This window comes from Scyliorhinus canicula, chromosome 9, assembly GCF_902713615.1.
Source record: "Scyliorhinus canicula chromosome 9, sScyCan1.1, whole genome shotgun sequence".
Classification (NCBI taxonomy): Eukaryota; Metazoa; Chordata; class Chondrichthyes; order Carcharhiniformes; family Scyliorhinidae; genus Scyliorhinus; species Scyliorhinus canicula.
In genome coordinates this window covers 115,285,492-115,306,982 of record NC_052154.1, presented here as the reverse complement: position 1 = coordinate 115,306,982, position 21,491 = coordinate 115,285,492, and the positions used below count along the sequence as shown (strand labels likewise).

General features: G+C 46.3%; 1 protein-coding gene across 7 annotated transcripts in view; it reads right to left on the bottom strand.

Annotated features, from left to right (window-relative positions):
* dgkza (diacylglycerol kinase, zeta a) overlaps window positions 1–21,491 on the bottom strand; it is a 922,143-nt gene that overhangs the window by 171,304 nt on the left and 729,348 nt on the right. For 6 of the 7 annotated variants that reach the window (XM_038807436.1, XM_038807432.1, XM_038807431.1 and 3 more), the window contains 3 exons: window positions 21,015–21,055; window positions 15,107–15,282; window positions 547–645 (listed from right to left, as the gene is read on the bottom strand). In XM_038807436.1, the coding sequence (XP_038663364.1) occupies window positions 547–645; window positions 15,107–15,282; window positions 21,015–21,055 (316 nt within the window). The remainder of the gene's footprint in view (window positions 1–546; window positions 646–15,106; window positions 15,283–21,014; window positions 21,056–21,491) is intronic. The other variant, XM_038807435.1, reaches the window with a different exon arrangement.

Sequence of the window (21,491 nt, the reverse complement as noted above, 5' to 3'; positions counted from 1 at the left end):
ACCACAAATCTGAAATGGAAGCAGGGTGCATGTGCCCAGAGTTGATTTTCCATAGTTTGGAAGCCAGCTATCCTACTTCTGCTACACTGTGTGAGGAAGGTAATCTATTTATCCAGCAAGTCACCAAGGCTTCTTTGACAGCACCTCCTAAGCCACTACCTCCCCTACACCTTTGGATAAATATAGCAGGTTCATGAGAACACCAACACTTTAAAAGTCACACACTATCCCGACCCAACACATATTTCGCTGTTCCTTCATTTTTGGGTTAAAAACCTAGACTTCCCTACCAAGCAGCACTGTGGAAGCTCCTTCACCACACAGATTCAAAAAGACTGCAGAAAAAGCCTTTTCTAGATCGACGAGGGATCAGCAACACCCTGAGAATGAAGCTTTAAACTTCCTAAAGCTCCTCATGCCTACGAAGACTGGAGCTCACAAAATATCATCAATAGTGCCTTTCACTCTTACATACATCTGTACTTGGCATAAAGAATGCCTGAACTGAGTGGAAAGTCAGAAGCACAGACAGAAGAATGACAGTACCTCTTCTTCACAGGAAAAGGGAAGCCAGAGTGTGAGGAGAAGAGAGACTTCTTGTGACGTCTGGTAAGGGCTTCGCTGTCAGAGTGAGGGCTGGTAGGACTGAGGTGGGAGGGGGAGCAAGGAAAGGATGCCAGAAAGAGGGGAGAACACAGGAGAAAAACAAGAACATTTTAATTGGAAGCTGAAAGGTGTGACAGATAATCAGGTAAAAGACAGGAAAAAACGATAAGGCTCAATGTCATTCGCAAACTTGGCAAAGGCACAGTTCAACATTCTCTGAATTCCGCCCCCTCCTCCAGCCTTATTCAAACTCACATATTCCGGATTTATTTATGCAACAGACATTTGATCTAAACGCAAGCAGAGAGTTTGTGGCTGATTGAACCAAATGAACGGTGTACAAACTGATCAGCAGGAAAAGACCAGCTCGTCCATTCAGCCCATCCACACTCCTGAATATGGCAGCATCATGATGTAATACCTCCGAACCCCTTCTCCCACAGCAATGTAACATCTTGGGGAAAACAAATCAGTTAACTGACCGTTCCAATTTGGAAACCAGAAGTACAATTTTGGATGAGGAGACCCAGTAAATCAGTGCTTGGAAATTATGTGGCTGGGCCCACATTTCACAGGAAGTTGTGCAATAAAGTGAAAGAGCATCACACATTGGTCTTTTGCCATGCTGCATGAACACCACCCAATGTGACATGGATTCCCTCCCCTCCCATTTATCTTTTAAAACTCCTCAAGAATTTTGATTTCCTAGCACTGAGGTCAGCACTGTTGCTTCACAACACCATGGACCCGGATTCGATTCCCAGCTTGGGTCACTGTCTGTGCGGAGTCTGTAGGTTCTCCCCGTGTCTGCGTGGGTTTCCTCCGGGTGCTCCGGTTTCCTCCCACAAGTCCCGAAAGATGTGCTTGTTAGGTGAATTGGACATTCTGAATTCTCCCTCCGGGTACCTGAATAGGCGCCGCAATGTGGCGATTCGGGGATTTTTATAGTAACTTCATTGCAGTGTTAATGTAAGCCTACTTCTGACACTAATTATTACTATTATTATTAATAAACATTTATTTTCACACTCGGTTAACATCCCGTGGTGAAGCTGTCCTTGACTTAGAGATATTTTTTATAATATTAGAACCATTGTCAATGGCCTGGGTTATTGTGGTTTCTTGGAGCTGCCCGCTACACTTAATTGATTTTACCCAGGCCTGTCTTAAGTTTGATCTTGGACGTATTTTTAAAAATTTAGCCGTGCTACTTCAATCGCCAGACATAACATGACAGCCGCTTTATTTTCCCTTATTCTCTCTCCCCTCCTCCTCTACCCCCTTCTCTCCTGAAGATGTCAAGTGGAAGGTATCAAATCAGAGCCCGCAGTGCTTCTTGTGGTAAATTCCAGACAAGTTTATGGGAAGAGAAGCCTAAGGCCTAGCTGATTGCCCCGCAGCCGGGGGGGGAATTAAAATAGCGGCCTCCAGTGCACCGCATAGTGACCAGAAGCTCTGCAGAAGCCTGACAGCAGAACACTAATTAGAAAGTTTTACACACCACAATACCTTGATCAGAGTCGGTGTCTTCAGGGGAGGAGGGGGTGGAGAATAAGGGAAAATAAAATGGCCATCATGCCTGGCGGTGCAGGTGGAAACCCTAAATTAAAAAAAAATCCAAGATAAGACAGGCCTGGGTGAAACCAGTTAAGATTGGCCAATGACAATGGTTCTAATGTTATAAAACATAGCTTAAAAGTCAGGGTTAGCTTCAACCACAGAATGTTAACCTTGAGTAAAAAGAACTGTTTAGGAAATCAAAATTCTGAGGGGCTTTGTCAGGTAAATGGGAGGGCGGGGATGGGAAGAGAAATCTTGTCCCCATTGATTTCCCAGTTAGTAGACATCAATTTACAGCCAGAAAAGCAATAGGCGAGGAAAGGAAAAGTGGAAGTGGAGGGTTGCCCAGGCATGAAACACTCTACTAGAAATTAGGGTGATAGCTTTCAAAAGATAAGGGGCAAAATATTTGACAAACTAGCATATGGAAGGCTGCGGGCCAAAAGCACAGGAATGGGATTAGTTAGAGGGTTTTTTTTCTCAGAGATAGCAGAGGTAAAATGGGCTAAATATGGAAAGGTTGGATGATTGAGTTTAATTATTTGAAATAAACTCATTTCTCTTCCTTTTAAAGGATGGAAACAGAGGACTCTTTGCAGCTAATCCTTGCAGCATTTCCGCTGCTGAAACGGTGTTCTTGAACAATGGCAGAGACCAGTCTAAAAGCTTATAAGTAGCGTGAAGTTGCCACCCACTGTAGTACCCAATGCAACTTTGTCCCAACCCTGCACAGATAAACACAAAACTCTCCTTTCGTGGTTGAGATGTGACAGAGCTCTGCTATACCATCCCCAGGCCTGTCACTCTCTATCATTAGCTTATCAAGCACACACACTCATTAAACTTTCCTGATGGAAAGCATTGACTTCTCTAATATATTTTGTTAAAAAGGAAATAATTATCTAGAATTCATGCTGCCTCACTTGTCACCAGCTCACGTTACATGCCAAGTACCTGCTTTATCCTCGCAATCATCGAATAGTTTCTTTTTGAAAAAACTCCAATTAAGGGGCAATTTAGCGTGGCCAATCCACCTACCCTGCACAGCATTTTGGGTTGTGGGGGTGAGACCCACGCAGACATGGGGAGAACGTGCAAACTCCACAAGGTCAATGACCCAGGGCTGGAAATCGAACCAGGGTCCGAGGCCCCCATCCAACAGTTTCAAGAGGGGGCACTACAGGTGTTTGTTTCTGAATGGCTCTCTCTCTTTTAAGTTACAGAGGTGAGGGGGAAGAAAAAAGCTCCTTCAACACTGAAAATGGAAGCTGGACCGCTGCTTGTGACAAGGCTGACAGGCTACAACATCTTGGACATTGAGCTCATGATTGCTGTGTGTTCTGTTTGAAATAGCTGTCACCGTGCTGCTGGCCTGCCTTGGTCTGCTTTAAAAGCCAGCGATTTAACCCAGTGTGCTAAACCAGCCCCATAGCATAGTTGGGCAGCACGGTGGCACAGTGGTTAGCATTGCTGCCTCACGGCGCCAAGGTCCCAGGTTCTGGGTCACTGTCTGTGTGGAGTTTGCACATTCTCCCCATGTTTGCGTGGGTTTCACCCCCACAATCCAAAGATGCGCAGGGTAGGTGGATTGGCCACGCTAAATTGCCCCTTAATTGGAAAAAATGAATTGGATACTCTAAATTTATTTTTTTTAAATGAACAGCCTAGTACTTTTATTGACATAGTTCTGAGTTCCTCGAGTAATCCATGTCGCGTATGGAAGTGCATTTTGCCCACTTGAGGCTACCATACCTAGATAGCAGCAACAGGAGACTCGAGGGAAAAGAAAGGAATCCATGTTTTAACAGCACAGCAGTTCTAATCCTAAATGCTTCTTACTGAATCTTACTGCTTCTACCTGTGAGCTTCACAAAGGCGATGAAGAGGTTGAAAAATAGAAAATATTGCTTTCGGGTCAGAAACGTTTGGAAAGTGTCTTGTCCACTTTCTAGAGTCAGCAGTTTAACTTGGAGATTTAGGGAACACATAAAGACTGCAGCATTTTGTTAGACAGACATTGAGGCATGCACACACACACCGATTTCACAAAAATAACTTTACAATCAAACAACTCATGCGTGATGACAGAGAAAATTCTATGCTCTGAGATCTACAATCACACATTATCACTGTTGATGATCAAGATGGTATCGTCTAGGAGACTTCCGGTGGCGGCAATGAAGGAGTAAGTCGCACATTTGGTGGCTCCCGCTCGGGTCAGACTTGTGGACCTTTTCCCCCGATTTTCTACCGGACTTGAATTGAAAAATTGATGACAGAGGCAATTGTGTACTGAATTCCCACATCGGTGCATGGAAAGGAGCACTAGAAGTGCTCGTAAAGGCAGAAACAGAAATACAGCGAAGGCTTGGGTTGAAGCTGCAGGGGGAGAAAGCATGGCGGAGGACCAGACCTCTGGCTCGACAACCAGCAGCCAATGGAGCAGCTGATGCAAGTTATCCAGGAGGGCTTTGCCAAGCAAATTACCAAAAGGATGTGGATACTTTGGAGAAGGTGCAGAGGTTAACCAGGATGTTGCCTGGTATGGAGGGCGCTTGCTATGAAGAGAGGTTGAGTAGATTAGGATTATTTTCATTAGAAAGACGGAGGTTGAGGGGGGACCTCATTGAGGTCTACAAAATCATGAGAGGTATAGACAGTGTGGATAGCAAGAAGCTTTTTCCCTAGAGCGGGGGACTCAATTACTAGGGGTCACGAGTTCAAGGTGGGAAGGAAAAAGTTTAAGGGAGATATGCGTGGAAAGTTCTTTATGCAGAGGGTGGTGGGTGCCTGGAATGCATTGCTGACGGAGGATGTAGAGGCGGGCATGAGAGCGTCATTTAAGATTTATCTAGACAGATACATGAATGGGCAGGGAGCAGAGGGATACAGATCCTTAGAAAATAGGCGACAGTTTTAGATAGAGGATCTGGATCGGCGCAGCCTTGGAGGGCCGAAGGGCCTGTTCCTGTGCTGTAATTTTTCTTTGTTCTTTGTTCAGAAGCAGGACTGCTTGGACCCGTTTAAAGAGTCAATTAAGCGGATGGAGCTTAATTTGGATGCCTAAGATCGGGTGATTCAGAAAGTAGAGAAGGCGCTGGCTGACCAGGAGGAACATCAAACAGCGGTGGAGTTGGAGGTGGGGATGCTGAGAGACCAGCAGGAAAAGCTCCTGGAGAGGGTGGAGGACCTAGAGAATAGATCCCGCCGGCAGAACTTGAGAATCGTTGGGCTCCCGGAAGGTTCCGAAGGAGCGGACGCTGGGGCATACATAGCGGGAAGCTGCTGGGGGATGGGGCATTCCCCTGACCCTTGGAGGTGGACAGAGCTCACAGAGCACACGCGAGGAAGCCGCAAATGGGAGACCGACCCCCCCCCCGAGGGCAACAGTGGTGAGATTCCACAGGTACTTGGATAAGGAGCACATTTTACAGTGGGCCAAACAGACACGGAGCTGTAAGTGGTACAACAGTATTCTGCGGATCTATCAAGACCCGAGTGCGGAGGTGGCCAGGAGAAGAGCGGGCTTTAACCAGATCAGGTCGACCCTTTTTAAGAAAAAGTTGAAGTTCGGACAGTTGTATCCGGCCCGTCTCTCAGTCATGTACGAGGAACAGCACTTTTATTTTGAGTTACCCGAGGCCGCGCTGGACTTCGCGAAAAGGAAAGGACTGGTAGTGGACTGAGAACTTTTGAGCTTTGCTGCAACATTCGTGTTTTTTTTAAAAAAAAGTTTCTCGTTTTTGGATTTGTGGAAGCTGTCTGTAATGCCTTCTGTACTGATTTGGGGCCAGTTGCAGAACTGAGTGAGTTAAGGTTTACATTTGCACTGCTGGGGGATGGAGGTGTGCTTGTTTAGATTTTGGATCTCTTACTTGATCTTTGTTAGCGTTTTTTTTTCTTCCTGTTTTGTCTGTTGGGCAATTGTGTTGGGATTGTTTTTCATTTGAATATGTATGTATGAGCGGGGGGGTGGGGAGGGGGAACAATAGTTGGGAGACTTTTCGGCACCAAGGGTGGGGACCACCAAGCTAGCTGGGCGTGCTAGCTCACAGAAGCATCGTGGGGGGTGTGCATATGTTAGGTTTATTACAGGGGTTGAGTTATATTGTGTTGTTACTGGGGGGGGGGGGGGGGGGGGGGGGGAATGCTCTGCTGACGGCGGAGGGACAGAGAGGAGGTTGGAGGTGGCGGCTGCCTGGGGGCGGGGCGGTGGAGGCACAGAGCATGGGCTGGCCCAAAAAAGGGGATGGCTGATCGGCGAAGGGGGGGTGCAATGAGCCCCCCAACTAGGCTAATCACCTGGAATGTACGAGGGCTAAATGGGCCGGTCAAGAGGGCAGGCGTGTTCGCACATCTGAGGGGACTGAAGGCGGATGTGGTAATGTTGCAGGAGACACACCTTAGAGTAGCTGTCCAGATAAGATTGAGGAAAGGCTGGGTCAGTCAGGTTGTTCACTCGGGACTACATGGATCGCGATCCTGATCAATAAGCGGGTAATATTTGAGGCGGGTAGAATAGTTTTGGATGTAGGAGGTCGGTATATTATGGTCAGTGGGGGTGCAGGTGGTAGTAGTAAATGTGTCTGCGCCAAATTGGGTTGATGTGGAGTTCATAAACAGGATGCTGGGGAAGATACCGGATCTGGACCAGCACAAGTTGGTCATGGGAGGGGACTTTAACACAGTTATTGACCCTGGCCTAGACCGGTCAAGCTCAAAAATGGGCAGTGTGCCAGCAATGGAAAAGGCTTAAAGGATGGACCCATGGAGATTTGGGCAGCTGAGGAGGAAGGAGTTCTCCTTCTACTCATACATGCACAAGTGTACTCCCGGGTCGATTTCTTTATTCTGAGCAGGGCTTTACTGACGGGGGTGGTGGACACGGGGTACTCAGCGATCACAATCTCAGACCATGCTCCACACTGGGTTGGCCTGCAAGTTAGTAAAGACAGTAACCAGTGCCTGCACTGGAGGTTAGATGTGGGATTTTTAGCTGACGAAGGGGTGTGAAGTGGCTGAGGAAATGTATTCAGAACTACCTGCAGGTCAACGACACGAGGGAAATTTCAGCAGCGGTGGTCTGGGAAGCACCGAAGGCGGTGGTTATAGGGGAGCTGATCTCGATTAGGGCCCACAGGGAGAAGGTAGACAGGGCAGAGACGGACCGACTGGGAAAAGTGATACGACAGATCGATAGGAGGTATGCGGAGACCCCAGAGGCAAGGCTTTTAAGGGAACGGTGGAGGCTACAGGCGGAGTTCGGTTTGTTAACCACAGCGAGGACGGTGGAGCAGCTGAGAAAGGCAAGGGGGGTGATCTATGAGCATGGAGAGAAGGCCAGCAGAATGCTTGCACAGCAGTTTAGAAAGAGGGAGGCAGCCAGGGAAATAGGGAAAGTAAATGATGGAGATGGGAACCTGATTGGAGATTCAGCAGGGGTGAATAAGGCGTTTAGGGATTTTTACAGTAGGCTGTATGGGTCGGAATCCCCAACGGGGCTTGAGGGGATGAGGAACTTCTTAGGGGGGCAGAATTTCCCAAAGGTGGACAGGGAGCTGGTAGAAGGGCTGGGGGCCCTGATCGGGTTGGAAGAGATAGCGAAGGGTCTGAAGGCCATGCAGTCAGGTAAAGTCCCGGGGCCAGACGGGTACCCAGTGGAGATCTATAAAACGTTCTCTGGGATATTGGGACCGCTGTTGATGGGGACGTCCAATGAGACAAAGGAGAGGGGTGCTGCGCCCCAAGAATATCACAGGCCACGATTTCGCTGATCCTTAAGCGGGACAAGAACCCGGAGCTGTGTGGGTCCTCCAGGCCGATATCCTTGTTGAATGTGGATGCCAAACTGCTGGCCACAATTTTGTCCTCCAGGATTGAGGATTGTGTTCCGGACGTTATTGGGGAGGACCAGACGAGGTTTGTTTAGGGTAGCTAGTTGGTGGCCAATATAAGGCTATTAACATGATTATGATGCCCCCGGAAGGTAGGGAGGTGGAGGTCGCAATGGACGCAGAAAAGGCCTTTGATCGAGTAGAATGGGAATATCAGTGGGAGGTACTGGGACAGTTCGGATTTGGCCGGGGCTTTATTGACTGGGTCAGGTTGCTGTATCAGGCTCCTGTGGCAAGTGTACGGATGAATAGGACAACATCGGACTACTTTAGACTGCACCGGGGGACAAGACAGGAATGCCCCCTCTCCCCACTGTTGTTCGTGCTAGCTATAGAGCCGCTGGCAATTGCTCTGAGAGCTTCAAGGGGCTGGAAGGGGCTGGGGCGGGGGTGGATGGAGCACAGAGTCTCGCTTTATGCAGACGACCTGCTTCTGTATGTATCGGACCCAAAAGAGGGGATGGAAGAAATCATGAGGATTCTAGCGGAATTTGGTTGGTTTTCGGGGTATAAGCTAAATATGGGGAAAAGTGAGATGTTTGCCGTCCAGGCGAGAGGACAGGAGAGGTGATTGGGGGAGCAGCCATTTAGATTAGAAGCTTTAGGTATCTAGGTGGTGTGGGAATGGGACCGGCTGCATAAATTAAATCTGGCCCGACTAGTAGACCAAAAGAAGGACGATTTTTGGAGATGGGACGCGCTTCTGTTGTCACTAGCTGGGAGAGTGCAGACGGTGAAGATGACAGTCCTCCCGAGATTCCTGTTTGTATTTCAGCGTCTCCCCATCTTTATTCCTTTTTAAAACGGGTCAACAAAGTGATCTCTGGCTTTGTTTGGGCGGGCAAGACCCTGCGGATAAGGAAGGTAATGCTTGAGCAGAGTCAGGGAGAGGGCGGGCTGGCGCTGCCAAATTTTAGTAACTATTACTGGGCGGCGAATATAGCCATGATTAGGAAGTGGGTGGTGAGGGGTGGGTCGGCATGGTAGCGTGTGAAGGGAGCAGCATGCAAAGGCACCAGTTTGGGGGCGTTGGTAACTGTGCCACTACTGTTCCCGCCAGCACGGTACTCCACCAGCCCCGTGGTGGCGGTGGCGGCCCTGAGAGTCTGGGGGCAATGGAGAAGGCATGTGGGAGCAGGTGGAGCATCAGTTTGGTCTCTAATCTGTAATAATCACCTGTTTGCTCCGGGAAGTATGGATGGGGAGTTCCGGAGATGGCGGAGAGCAGGGATTGAGAGGATGGGGGATAAGTTTACAGAGGGGAGCTTTCCGAGTTTGAGGGCGCTGGAGGAGAAGTTTGGATTGGCGAGTTGAAATGAATTCAGGTACCTGCAGGTACAGGACTTCCTACGTAGACAGGTTTCAACCTTCCCGCTCCTACCACCAAGGGGGATTCAGGACAGTGTAGTTCGTAGAGGTTGGGTAGGAGAAGGGAGCGTCTCTGATATTTACAAGGAAATTATGGGGTCAGAGGAAACACAGACTGAGGAACTGAAGCGCAAGTGGGAGGAGGAGCTGGGAGGAGAGATAGAGGATGGTCTATGGGCGGACGCGTTAAGTAGAGACAGCGCGTCCACAACATGTGCCAGGCTCAGCCTGGTACAATTCAAGGTCGTTCATCGGGCTCACATGACAGTGGCCCGGATGAGCAGATTCTTTGGGGTGGAAGACAGGTGTGCAAAATGTGTAGGAGGACCAGCGAACCATGTCCACATGTTCTGGACATGTCCGAAGCTTAGGGGATTTTGGCAGGGGTTTGCGGATGTCATGTCCAAGGTGTTAAAAGCAAGGGTGGCACCGAGTCCAGAAGTGGCGATTTTCGGGGTGTCTGAAGATCCGGGAATCCAGGAGGAGAAAGAGGCAGACGTTCTGACCTTTGCTTCCCTGGTAGCCCGGAGACGGATACTATTAGCTTGGAGGGACTCAAAGCCCCCGAAGTCAGAGACCTGGTTATCTGACATGGCTAGCTTTCTCTGTCTGGAGAAAATTAAGTTTGCCATGAGAGGGTCAATGTTAGGGGTCACCCGGAGGTGGCAACCATTCGTCGACTTTTTTGTGGAAAATTAATTGTCAGCAGAAGGGGAGGGGGGGGGGTTTAGTTTAGCTTAGAGTAGGGGGTTAATAAAGGTGGGACCTGTAAGGGAGGGAGACGGCTTTTGCGCTATGTTTATAGATTCATGTACATTGTTTATTTTGTTGCTGTTGTAAAACCACAAATACCTCAATAAAATGTTTACTAAAAAAAATGGTTTCGTCTATACCCAATGCATTCGTGGGCATCAACCTATTTAACACCCATGAACAACCTATTTAGCAACGAATAAAACAAGAAGCAAGCAAGATGACTGATCAATATTGCATGTGATTGATGCAACCGGCAACCAAATGGCAGTTTGGTGAGGTTGAACACGTCGAAGTGGGAAATCACAACAAATAATCGAGAGTTGTCTCTCTAGTTGGGCTGGAGGAAGGTTTGTAGTGGAGTTCTCGGGGGTCAGTATTGGGGACCCTTGATGGTCCTGATATATACTAATGAGGCACAGTAGCACAGTGGTTAGCACTGTTGCTTCACAACGCCAGGGTCCCAGGTTCGATTCCCACTTGGGTCACTGTCTGTGCGGAGTTTGCACTTTCTCCCTCTGTCTGCGTGGGTTTCCTCCTGGTGCTCCGGTTTCCTCCCATAAGTCCGCAAGACGAGCTGGTGAGGTGAATTGAACATTCTGAATTCTCCCTTTGTGGACTCGAACAGGCGCCCAAGTGTGGTGACTAGGGGTGTTCACAGTAACTTCATTGCAGTGCTAATGTAAGCCTACTTGTGACACTAATAAAAATGCTGATCCACAACCTGGGTGAACAAGGGCACAATTTCAAAATCTGTGGGCGATAAAATACTTGGAAGCATTGTAAACTTTGAGTATAGTGTGGAACATCAAAGGAGTTGGGCAAGTTGGTGGCAGTTGAAGCTCAGTGCATAAAAACATGAGGTGATTCTTTTGTATTTTATCTCCTACCAAAATGTAAGGGTACATATCTCAAGGGGCAGCAGGACATGGGTGTATATGTGCATACACACTGCAGGTGGCAGAACAGGTTGAACGAACAGTCAATAAAGTATGCAGGTTAACAGCATCCACAGTAATTTGCTTTTCTCAAAGTAGACAGCATCCTGGGCTTTATTAAAAGGGGCATAGAGTACAAGAGCAAGGTGGTTACGCTGAACTTGAATAAGACACTAAATTGGCCTCACCTGGAGTTTATGATGCTCTGGGGACCGCACTTTAGGAAAGATGTGAATGCATTGGAGAGAGTGCAGAAAAGATTTACAAGTATGGTTCCAGGAATCAGAAACTACAGTTATTAAGATAGACTGAAAAGTTTCGAACTGCTTTCCTTGGGAGAAAAGCAGGCGAACAGGAGATTTGATAGAAGTATTCAAATCATGAGGGGTCTGGGCAGAGTAAATAGAGAGAAACTGTTCCCACTCATGAAGACATCGAGAATCGAGAGCACAGGTTTAAAGTAATTGGTAAAAGAAGCAAAATCAATATGAGGAAAAACTTTTTCACACGGTGAATGGTTAGGGTCTGGAATACACTGCCTGAGAGTGTGGTGGAGGCAGCTTCAGCCAAGGCATTCAAAAGGGAATTTGTTACCTGTCATTCAATAAGGAAGATCATGCAGGGATACTGGGAGAAGACAGGAGAATTGCATTAATATATCCCGTAGAAATAGTTCTGGACACGATGGGCTGAATGGTCTTCTGCGCAGTAACAATTCTGTAACTCTGATTCTATGATAGTCAGCTGCGCCAAAAAAAAGACAAGGTAGACAGAAGGCAGTCAGAGCTGCTGGAGTTAGCAAGATCACTCTCGCTTTGAAAGTCCAGAGCTACTGAAGTTGAGGTTGCCAACACTAACAACCAAATTCAACTTCAACTCCTGTGAAGATTATTCATGGCTCACGTACCAGGAAACCACCTGTAAAGCAACAGCAGCAGTCTCAGAGTTGAGACTTGTCCAAACAATACTTCCACTGTAGTGGTGCTTACCCACACTGGACTGCTGCTGGTAAACCATATGAAGCCTGCGGAAAACTCAACCACTTTGTCCACGTTTGGTGCTTATCATCGAACTCGATGACGAAGACGAATACCAACAGAAGGGTGCCACGTACCATAACAAAAGGGCATGAGGACGTAGCCAAGGTAGAGGCGGATGACCCTGAATATACCTTTGTGCTTTCTTTCAGACACAGCAAAAAGTCATTTGTAACAATCCCCCTTGGCTGCTCGGAGGTCAATGTTCTCAAAGATACACGAGCATCTGTCAATGTCATAGGAGGCAAAACATTGAATAAACTTCAGGACTTCCCCATTCTCTGCAAACAGGGAATATAAATGTTTTCCCTCACCACAACGACAAATCACTGAATGTTCTTGGAATCTTTAATAAGAATAATAATCGCTTTTGTCACATGTAGGCATCAATGAAGTTACTGTGAAAAGCCCCTAGTCGCCACATTCCAGCACCTGTTCAGGGAGGCCGGAATGGGAACTGAACCCGCGCTGCTGCCTTGTTCTGCATTACAAGCCAGTTGTTTAGCCCACTGTGCTAAACCAGCCCCTAATAAGCCCCTTTGAAACACCAGTCTCATTCGTACAGACTAGAATGAATGTTTATTCTGCCATATTTGGAGGATGTGACACGCTTATTAGTTTTCACAGAGTACTAGATCTGTACATGACCACAGTTACATACACAGTTCTTATGCATACCGGAAACATCCTCGAGTCATATGATGATTGCTTTACTGATATCGGCAAACTGAAAAGGGCATAAGCTTCTTTTATGGAAACACATGGTCTATGGAGCTCTCAGGGACAGATCACATGATCCAGCTCTTGGATGTGAAGAGACACTTGATTTAGACTTGTCAGAGAGAGATTGCCACAGGCACAACAGCCTTCCCCACCTCTCTTTCTTTTGAAACCACTCTCATCAAAACTGAGTGGTTTGTAATTTGAAAAAGCTACCAGAAAATGTCACTGCTGCAAACTGAGAGTTCTTAAAGCAGACTTTTGAATCAACCTGCCAGGTTGACTGCAGAAATAAACCATAAGATCTTCAGAGTGGCGCAGTGGAAGCCTGCTGGGCCCATAACCCAGAGGTCAATGGATCAAAAGCACTCTCTGTTAGTTATTTTTTCGGGTGGCACGGTAGCACAGTGGCTAGCACTGTTGCTGCACAGCGCCAGGGTCCCAGGTTCGATTTCCGCTTGGGTTACTGTCTGTGCAGAGTCTGCACATTCTCCGTGTGTCTGCGTGGGCTTCCTCAGAGTGCTCCGGTTTCCTCCCACAAGTCCTAAAAGATGTGCTTGTTCGGTGAATTGGGCATTATGAATTCTCCCTCAGTGTACCCAACAGGCGCCGGTGTGTGGTGACTAGGGGCTTTTCACAATAACTTTATTGCAGTGTTAATGCAAGCCTACTTGTGACAATAATAAAGATTATTATTATTCACAATGTTCAAAGTGAGCTTTTCTTTACAACCACACCCGATCTGGTATTACACAGCGACTGTCTTGTCATTCTGCAGTCATTGAGGGAACGTATTATGCAAATGGCACATAAACATCACCAGGAAACTACAACCAAACAACTCCTTGGAAAAAGATATGGTTCACAGGAATTGATTGGATGGTAGAATATCACATCAATCAGTGTTTGCCATGTCAAGCAACAGCACGGTCAAATCTTTGTGATCCACTCGAGTTGTTTGAACGACCTCCAGGGTCATGGATTGAAGACTTTCCTCTTCATGAACACCTGCTTATTGTCACTGGTGACAGCAACAGATTCCCAGCTACGGAGAAAGTTACATCTGCCTCACCACAAGCAGACATTCCTCACTTGATTACTGGAAAACCTCCAGCTACACTTGTCCTTGCACATCCTTTGTGCACACGTTCTTCCAGAGCTACCCATGGAGCAAGTGGTCAACACATACGTGAACAAGAACAGAAGGATTGTATGAAAGTAAATGTAGAGCAAAACATGAAATTTAGAACCAAACCACTAAAGCCAGGAGATAAAGTGCTTTTGAAACATGATTGTCATGTTAGAAAGCAAACAGCGCCCTGTGACATTGAGCCATTTGTTGTGACCAACATAAAAGCATCAATGATCACTGCTGAGCATGGTTCGCAAATCATCACACGAAACATGTCACTATTTAAAGTACTGAAAACACCATTCACGAGCACAATGCAATTTAGATATCATCTCGGATGAAGAACTGGAGTTCAATGACAATATCCTACTCATAAAAGACGTCCACCCAACTTCCGGTGGCGACCATGGAGTAAGTGACCGCACATTTGCCAGCTCCCGCTCAAGACGTTTTTTTCAATCCCCCCCCCCCCCCCCCCCCCCCCCGCCCGCATTTGCTGGGGAAATAAAATCTGTGTTCACGGCCACAGTTATCTCCCCTTTGGAGCCCTGTTATGGGGTCGCTGAGGTATCAGAGTCGGCTGGTGAGAACTGTATACTTCGAAAAATTGGTCGCCTGGATCAAATATGATCAAGGTGCTTTGCAGCGTGAGTTTGAATCCCATCTTCATCACCAGCTTTATAAGTCCAGTTTTATAAGTTCACACCGAGTAGTTCAAAGAAACTTAGTTTCTTTACAATAACTACAGCACATGGTATATCCCAATCCCGGTGCCTAAGAGAGAGGAATTTAGTATTTTGGAAGTTAGATTATGCAATTTGTCCACCATATCTTATACCAGTTTGGGAGGCAAGAAGGAGAATAAAGGAATTTATGTTTTCACAGCATGCAGAGTTCTGATTCTGAACGTTTCTCACTATATCCAATGTTCCCAATCTAGTCACCCGGTCTTTCTCCCCAATACAAGCATTGCCCTTATTCAGATGTATGCAGTATACAAGCAGACACAGCATCCCTGGGGGAAAATAAACTAATTAATGGCATCTACAAGGAATTAAGGTCTTATACATTCAGCAGGGAACTGTTCAGTTCTCTTACCTTGGAACAGGAGACAATGGCGGTGAAGAGGAGCAGGATGGAAAGGTAAAGGAACAAGGTGAGTCAACCAAATCAGGCATTCCTGGGGATGTCCCCACGGTCTCTGTGATCACAAGTTCTGGGTCCAGGATGAAGAGTTCATCTTGGGAAATGTCAGTCACGTAATGCAAGTGCTCCTGAAAGGAAATGCGGAGGAAATAATCATTCAAGCTCATAAGTGTGCCTAAAAGGAAAGAATTACAGACATTGAGATAGTGCCCTTCACAACCGCAGGTCATTCCAAAGTGCTTAATAGCCAATGAAGGACTTTTGAAGTACAGTGATTGTTGTAATCTCAGCAAGTGCAGCAGCAATTTGCTCTCACAAACAGCAATGAAATACACGAGCTGACAATCTGCTTTTCTAAAAATTGAAAACTGTCCTGTTCTTCTTCGGATAGTGCCATGACACACCTTGTATGTGCATTCGCGGGAGCACACAGTCTTGGTAAAATGTCTCGACCGAAAGTCATACTGCAGCACTCCCTCGATACTGCACTGAAATGGCAGCCTTGACTTTTGTCCTCAAGACTCTGGAGTGAAACTTGAACCCACAGCCTTCTGGCTGAGAAGCGAGAATGTTACCCACCGAACCACGTCGGACAGCTGAACACTAGTCCAGATAAACTGAATTCTGCCCTAACGAGTCATTGCAACTGCTAATCATTCATAGAATTATAGAATGATATAGCACAGAGGAAGGCCATTCTTGAAGATCCTTTCCAGGACCTTGCTAAGATGGGATTCCCAGAATTGAACACAATATTGAAGATTCACAATAATTTCTTTGCTATTATACTCTATTCCGATTTTCTACACCATTAATAAAGGAAATGATCTGATATAGATCTGTCTTAATCGACCTTTACTTTTATTGCATCATTGTTCTATTTCCCAGGAACTGCTATCACTTACCCCTTCAGTGTCCAGACTGCCAGTCCCTTGCATGATTTACAATGTACTTTTCACCATAGCTGTAGTCGCACTTTGCTGGGTTTGGTCCTGCTAGTTTCTCCTGCTCTCTCTAAGTCTCCCTCAGCATTACATTGCTTCACAGTCCTCAGCCCAATTAAGGTGGCAAGTTGTTGACTTGCTCTCAGATTTCAGATAATGTTGGAAAGGACGTCAATGCCATTATATCCCTCGTTCTTGTGCTTTGCGATATTGCCCCCCATTTCCTGTGGCTCAGGTACCCTGGCTCCACTCTATTGACCTGTAAGACAACTGAGGTCAAGTGTGCTGTACAGAAATTGGAGAAAATTGAGTTTGAATCCATAAACTGGAACCCTACATGAGGGAGAGCCCTGCACCTGATGACCAGACTGTCAAACATACAGCTATAATATGTATTACTATGAGAAGTAATCTCAGCCAGTCTTACTGAGTCGTTTACTGATGGACGTCAGAATGGGCCCTAACATCTGTCCTGGTGTCTGCCCAATCGAAAATGTCTAATTCGCAGCGATTGTGCACTTTAAACAGGAGAGTAAAATGAAATTCTCTAATGTCAATTGAATCAATTGATTGAGGTTAAGCATAAACAGCTGGAAGACATTGACTGGATGGTTAGTTGAACAGATTAAAGGAACCCTAACTGACATGGAGCCAGTCAAGTTTGGAAGTAACGTTTCACTCAGTGAATAAAACAATTCCTCAGATTGGTTCTGGTATCTTCCTTTTCTAATTGGCTGTCAGTCTTAAAACACGTAAACATCTCCACCTCTTTGTCCTCCATTAAGATGCTCCTGAGAGTCTACCCCGTTAAAAGGTTTTTGGGCACCTGTCCTAATATCTCCTGCTTTGGCTCAGTGTCAATGTTTGGCTTGAATCATACTCTAGTGAAGCACTTTGAGAATTATTTAAAAAAATACCTTGATTGAGGTATTCAAAAGGGTTGCTATCTGAAGTAAAAGAATGTACAGGGATAAGGCAGGAGAGTGGGACTTTGAGAGGGCCAGTGCAGACCCTATGGGTAGTATGGCCTTCTTCCACACTGTGGTGATTGTATTAAAAGTGCTAGAGAAATCCAAGATTGTTGCCACCAAGAACCAGAGTGAAAAAACTTCTATTAACATAATAACTGGGAGGAATCTTGTGAAGGGTCCAGTTTGAGGGCTATGGTGACTGCAGGTTGCCAATGGCTCCGAGTAGGTATTCAGGGAGCCCAGTGGTGCAGTCCACAGTGAAGATATAGAATCAGCTGAGGAGGCATTTCAGATTGGAAGAGATGTCGGTGCTAATGCCACTGTGCGAGAATCATGGATTTTTGGGGGGGGGGGGGGATTTGAGCCGGGGGGAGGGGGGGGGGAGGATTTGAGCCGGGGGGAGGGGGGGAGGAGGAAGGAGAGGAGAGATGGATAGTGTATACAGGGGGTGGAGGGAAGTGGGACTGGTCAAGGCGAGAGATCTGTATTTGGAGGAAGGGTTTGTCAGTCTGGAGGAGCTAAGGGGGAGGGGTACAGCTGCCGAGTTCAGGTATCTACAGGTTAGGGACTTTGCGCGAAAGGTCTGGAGGGGGTTCCCTAGGTTGCCAGGATACACATGCTGGAGAGACTGCTGCTTCGGGATGTGGCAGGGGAGGGAAAAACTGGGGATATATACAAGTGACTGGGGGAGCAGGGAGGTGAGCAGGTGATGAAAATCAAGGAGAAATGGGAAGCGGAGTGGGAGGGGAGATCAATTGGAGAGTATGGAGTGAGGCACTACGAAGGATAAATGGGACCTCCTCTTGTGCAAGGATGAGCCTGATATAGTTTAAGGTGCTGCATATGACTCGGGCGAGAATGAGTGGGTTCTTTCAGGGGTAGCAGATGAGGGTGAGGCGTTGCGAAAAATTGGGAAGATTCTGGGCGGGAGTGTTCGTGGTCTTAGCCAGGGTCGTGGAGGTGGCGGTGGACCCAGACTCTTTGGTGGCGATATTTGGGGTTTCAGAGAAGCCTGAGTTCATGGAGAAGAGGAAGGCCGATGTCATGGCCTTCGCCTCTCTGATTGTACGGCAGCGAATTTTGCTGGAGTGGCGGTCAGCATCGCACTGGGGGTAGTGGCTTGGTTGGGTGACCTGTACGACTTTCTGCGGTTGGAGAAGAAGGGGCTCAGCAGGGGGGTTTGAGAAAGGGTGGGTGTGTTTGTGACCGTGTTTGAGGAGCTGCTCGTCGCAGGGGGTTGAAAAAGAGGAAAATTTGTACAGACTGTATAATTGATTTTTGGAAAGTATGTTTCCCGGGGTGTTTATTTGCTGTATCCTGCTTTGATACATGTTTGTAATAAAATACATTTTTAAAAAACTATAATGACTGGACTCTTCCAGCCATTCCCACTGGCAGAATATTCCGGTCTCACGGAAATTCCAGCTCATGTCAGATCACATTGTTAACATGCACCGAAACTCTTCGGATCCAATGAAATACTTTCAGCTACGAGCAAATTAGTAGAAATTGATATACTTGGGCGAATTCTACTTATGGATTAGATGTGGGGGTCAGAGTTGCAGGTTCTAGACCACAGAACCCAGGAAGAGGAGTTTTGCCTTTTCAGATGATACTCATCTCACAGCAGGAGAGGCTTTCAGAAAATTGAGACATCACAATAAATGATAGGGGGTCTCCAGATTGCTGTTACCATCTGTCTCCAAGACATTCTCTCATACCCTATTGACCTTGGTATCGCTGACCCAACGCTCCACTGAGGATTGACTCAATAAATAAGACTAGCTGCTGCTGTCTCTGTCTGAAGGTGCAGTCTCCAGAGAGAGTACTGCCCTTGAGAGCTATAAAAACACTTAAGGGGCACAGGCAGCCATATTCTCTGGTGTGGAAAAGAGGATCAAGGACATTTTTAGTGGTTGCTGCTCTGCACAGATTTCATAGAAGCGCAGAAGACATAATTTCAGCCAGCTCTTTTGAAAGATCGATCCAATTATCTTATTTTTACTGTTGCCTGGCGAATTTTGTCAAAGCCAGTTTCGTCTTTAAAGTTATTGTTGAAACTGCTTCTCAGGTAGCACATCTCAGCCACTGGAAGAAATGAGTGGAAGAAGAACATGTGCTGGTGTTTCTCTGCTGTGGGAAAAGAACTGCTTCTCAAAATCAAACTGAGGTGACTAACAACACCAGCAGCCTGCAGAGCAACCCTCTTGAAAAGACATTGCTGGAAGGAGTCACAAATTCAGAATGTTCAGCTCTGCAATCGAAACCTGAAAACAAAAATATCAGCTAACCAGAGCCACCCTGGAGGAGAACGTGCTACCTGAACTGATTATTTGCCCACACATTACTCTATCCATCCCTGCCAATCCGCTGTGTCACAAAGACACTTGGGGATAAGCACAAAAATAACAATCAGATCTACAAGCAATTAGATTTGAATTATTTGTACAAAATGAGCATCACTATTTAATCATCAACTATTCAGCTTTTAAGTACATTGTAAACTGACAACAACTTGCAGAAAAACTGAAAAGCATTATTTTGGGTGCGGCAAAACACATCTTAAACATTACTGGCTCTATTTGAAATTCCGGAGTCAAAACACCTAGAAGGTAAGTGAATCTACTAGCATCATTGTCACACAGTAATTTCATTATAGACTGAGAAAATCCAACAGCAAGTTTAACAGCTATGAGAAACATGGTCAGCCAGTAGGTGCTAGTCTTGATGGGTGACTGGTATTATTTACGCTCCAAGATGCCAGTGCTGTGCAGTGCCACGTGACCATTGTCTAATTTAAGACCTGGTCAATCAGGAGTCAGTTGACATTCCCCAGGGTTGTCCTGAGGTCTCCAGCAATTAAAGCTTAATCTCCCACTGGGAGAGAGAAAAGACAAGGATGTTTAACTGGATGAGGTGTTTAGAGATGGAAGGTTGTTGAGAAAGCCTCCAGGGACATGTCCAACCAGAGTTGGCAACCCAAGTCGAAGATCATCAGGAAAGGCGGTACAGTAATTGGAATGCAGGCTGTGTTCAAATGCTTGCCACATTCTCAACCAGGCTAAGTGTATAGTGTGTTTTTTAAGCTCAGGGATAAGAATAGGTCAGATACCGAGTGACAAACCCAAACAATCCACGGTCAACTGTAACTTTGGATATAATGCAATGTAAGCTTCCCCTGTACAAAATCAGAAGGGAATTCCCTCCAGGTTGGGTATGAAATGGGTTGAATGCAGAGTAAAGTTCTTTGCACTCTGACCAAGGAACATACTTTAAAGATAATCGGAGAACAACAGCAACTTGAATTTGGAGCTCTGTAGGCATAGAGTGAGGCAAGGTTGTGTAGAGTTTTTTTAAACATGGAGAGACTTTAATCTGAGGTGTTGAGTCACCAGGCCATATGTAACTCAGCAAGATTGATGATGAGCTGATGGGTGAGTGGAACCTTGCATGGAACTGCGGGGGGGGGGGGGGGCAACAGAATTTCAAATGAAGTGACATTTATGTCGGGTTTGGTAAGCCAGTCAGAACAGCACTAAAATCATCACATGTCAAAGTAGCAAAAGCAGTGGCAGATGGAAGGTAGGGGCAGCCTCAGGCGATGTTAATAGAAGTAAAATAGGCATAGAAATAGGAAAAAGAACACCCTCCGTGTAGACTCAAACCCAGGAGCATTCTGATGAAAAGGCAGCATGTGAAACAGTGTGGATTTCTCTACCTGGTATTTCACTCCAGGCAGACCTATACAATTAGCCAAAGGTAGACAAACCTGGAAATTTACTGAGGACCAGTATGCTACTGAGTTAGTGTCATTCTGCATAACTCCCCCTTGTCTTTAGTTCAGCAGGGGGCAGGTGAGAAAAATACTTGGGTAGTCACAATCAGGGAAGCTGTTAAATCAACAGAAACTAGCATGTTAGTCGTCACTTGGGAGTCTGTTCTTACCTGCGCTCGATCTATTCTGTAAAACCGGTCAGCAGTAGTGGCTGAAAAGAAAACAAGGAGAAATTAAAATGAAGGATTAGTCTCCAAACAGGCTACATCTTCCCATAGTGTTGCAAGAGAGAGAGAACCGAACACTGCTCTTTTGCAGAAGAATATCTTTCCTGATCATATATTCTATGTATGACCCCATTGGCTAGTGCGTGTTGGAAATCAGGAGATTGCTCAACCAAAGCTCTGATATTTTACACCTGCTTTGTTTCAATCATTATGACAGTGACTGACATTGGGAGAACATGTTGATGGGATATCCATATTCAAAATGGGTGACAACGACATATACAGGAAACTACAGACCCAATTTATGTCACTGCAAATCTGGCTAAATAATTTGACCATTTGACAGGGATTGCTTTCCTTCCAGTCAACAGGTTTAAGGGATTGAGCAGAGGTGTTCAGAATTATGAAGGGTTTTGATAG